This window comes from Orycteropus afer, unplaced genomic scaffold (genome assembly GCF_000298275.1).
Source record: "Orycteropus afer afer isolate SDZICR_OR568_19922 unplaced genomic scaffold, OryAfe1.0 scaffold00154, whole genome shotgun sequence".
NCBI lineage: Eukaryota > Metazoa > Chordata > Mammalia > Tubulidentata > Orycteropodidae > Orycteropus > Orycteropus afer.
This window is the reverse complement of record NW_006921741.1, coordinates 6,403,637-6,406,743: the sequence shown is the minus strand read 5'-3', so window position 1 is coordinate 6,406,743 and position 3,107 is coordinate 6,403,637. Positions and strand designations below refer to the sequence as shown.

The 3,107-nt window shown below is 38.1% G+C and overlaps 1 protein-coding gene across 1 annotated transcript in view; it reads left to right on the top strand.

The window, feature by feature from the left end:
• ME3 (malic enzyme 3) overlaps nucleotides 1-3,107 on the top strand; it is a 274,892-nt gene that overhangs the window by 240,178 nt on the left and 31,607 nt on the right. Inside the window, exon 10 of the mRNA XM_007946273.1 lies at nucleotides 2,088-2,094. Within this exon, the coding sequence (XP_007944464.1) occupies nucleotides 2,088-2,094 (7 nt within the window). The remainder of the gene's footprint in view (nucleotides 1-2,087; nucleotides 2,095-3,107) is intronic.

Sequence of the window (3,107 nt, the reverse complement as noted above, 5' to 3'; positions counted from 1 at the left end):
TTGAACCTCCAGCCTTCTCATTAGCAGTCAAGTGCCTTAGGCACTATACTACCAGAGCTCCTAGGTATATACCCAAAAGAATTGAAAGCAGGAATGAAGGCTTGTACACCAAGGTTCATTGCAGCATTATTCACAGTAGCCAAAAGGTAAAAACAATCCAAACGTCCACCCACAGTTGGGTCATAATCATGCAATGTAACAGAGCTCAGCCATAAAGAGAAAAGAAGTTCCGATACATGTTCTGAAATGGATGACCTTGAAAGCATTATGCTAAGTGAAATAAGCCAGACACAAAAGAACAAATACTATATGCTCCCACTTAAATGAAATATAGTATCTAAATAGGCAAAAGCATAGAGACAAAAGCTGATTAGAAGTTACTAGGGGAAGGAAGAAGAGAGGAATAAGAAGTTACTGCTGAGTATAGTTTCTGTTTGAGATGATGAAAAAGTTTTAGAAATAGTGCTCATAGTTACATAACATTGTGAATATAATTAATGCTGTGGAATTAGACACTTAAAACACTTTAAATGGAAAATTCTTATTATTACCACAATAAAAAAATAATAACTTTTTCTATAAAAATTTTAAAAATACTAAACTAAGGCAAGTTCTAAAGTCAGATAGCAGTCCCAAGGTGGTATAAATGCCCTCTACTAATCAAAAGGTTGGGACTGGAACCCGTCCAGAGGTATGTTAGAAGAAAGGGCTGTCAATCTACTCCCTTAAGGTCAGCAACATACGGGGTCACTGTGAGTCAGTATCAACTTGACAGCAACACGTTAGGTTTTTTGTTTGTCTGCTGTTGTTGTTTTGGTTGAGAGTCATATAGAGCCAAGTTCAGATTCCAGCTCTAGCACTTACTAACTATGGTCAAGTAAATAAACCAAGGGTAAATAACATCTGTAGCCTGGGTTTCCTTCTCTGAAAACAGCACCTACTTCATAATGTCAGATGTACAGATTGCGATAATATAAAGAGCTCAGCATGATGTCAAGCAGGTAATAAACGTTCAATAAATGTTAATTATTTTTGCTATTATTAGTATTAATAATCTTTTAATGACTATTTAAGTAGTACTTGATAATTAGCATTTAGATAAGTGGTATGGTAAAACTCTTGTTATCTGTATTTGTATGTACATGAATGAACTAAATGGAATTTTAGAAAAGTTTGTTCCACATAAGCCATTTAAGTTTTCAGTTTGAAATTTCTTTTTGTTCTTAATTAGTTTAACAAGTTGATAGGCAAACTCTTTCACAACACTAAATTTCTACCTACTTCTTCAAATATCCACTCCTTCCTAAAACATTTATTGAGCAACTACAGCGTCAGCTCATTAAAAGTGCTCAATAGATGCTATTGGATGGATGGGTAGATGGATGGATGGTGCTGAGAGAAAGGTCACTTGATGAAAGTGACCACCATCAGCTCTCACTGAATAGTGGTCCACCTTTGTGAAAAGCCATAAGGGTAGGTCTGAGGGACTGGAAGAAAATGGTTAAAGGCCAGGATCTTGATGCAGATAAAAAACAGATAGAGTAAAAAGTAAGACAAAACTGAAGAATGAGAGGCTATGGTCAGAGACTGAAATGGGACAGTTTGAAATCCTAGTGCAGGAGCAGTTTGCCAGTGATGACAAAGTCCTAGGAGAAGCCATGAGGATGTATTCTTAGGTGGCCAGGAGCTCTGGAGGTCTTTACTCCAAGAAAGGCTTGGAACTCTGAATCCAGGTTGTAGGATGGGTCATCTACATGGGCTTTGAATTATTACAGTTTTACTATATATCTGATCAAAATTGCTCCATGGGGGGATGTCTCTTATATAACACTGAATTGAATATGAAATAGTAATAATACACTGAACAAAGGTATTTATTTCTAATTCTTGCCTTGTTTTTACCTCAGCAAATGAGTGGTGGTTGGTGTGAAAGGTCAAGGGTGTGTGTGTATGAGAGAAAGAGAAGCATGTGCATCTCATTGTTTTGTTGTCTGACCTTTTCAGTATTTTAGCTCCAGGCCAGTTGTAAAGCAACACTGGGAGTCTTGTGGGGATTATATATAGCAAAATGTCACCAGCCACCAAAGACATTCTGTTCTCCCCTCCCAATCCACATACTTGAAATTTACACCCTCAACAAAAATTCACAGTAAATTTTGGCTTGATGAACATTATATTTGTGCATGGGAGGTTTTATTTATCACTTCTATTTATAGTATTAAATGAAATGTGCACAGACCTGGAGTTAGAAAACCAAAAGGGAAGAACTTGCTCTGCATTTCTCAAGCTAGAAGAACTGAATCAAAAATCCAAGCCTAAAGTTGCAATACTGAAGGATTCTATGGGCAAAATATTAAATGATGAAGAAAGCATCAAAAGATGTTAGGAATACACAGAGTCACCGTATCAAAAAAGAATTGATCGATATTTCAGGAGGTAGCATATGATCAAGAACCGATTGCACTGAAGGAAGAAGTCCTGGTTGCACTGAAGGCATAAGCGAAAAGCAAGGCTTTAGGAATTGACGGGATACCAATTGAGATGTTTTAACAAATGGATGCAATGCTGGAAGCACTCACTCATCTATGCTAAGAAATTTGGAGGACAGCTACCTGGCTATCCATACCAACATACCAACCAGTTTAATGAGCATTGCCTTCACCCACCATAGCAGTGTTTCTCACAGTTCTCTAGATTGTCAGAATCAGAACCATCTGAAGTGCTTGTAAAAATGCAGATCCCTGAGGCCAACCCCAAACTCACTGAGTAAGAATCTCTGGAAGATAGGCCTGGAGATCTGTATTTTAAACAAGTTCTCTAATGATTCTTCTACATCCTCAAGTTAGAGAATACCTTATTCTCCAAGGTATTTGTAGATAGCAGTGGCTTAATGCAGTGGCATTTTCTGACTTGACTTGTATCTTATCAGGGAACAATGTTTGCTACACTACAGGAGTCTCTAGTGGAAGAACCCCAGGCCTCAGGGTCCAGCAACAGAGATATTTGGAGGTCATAGAGGCTCCCCAGGATCCTGCAGCAGGGAAGCAGGTTTGAGTGTGTGCACTAGGGTTTAGAGTGAGCTGTCCTCTGGAATTTTTGGCCATAGG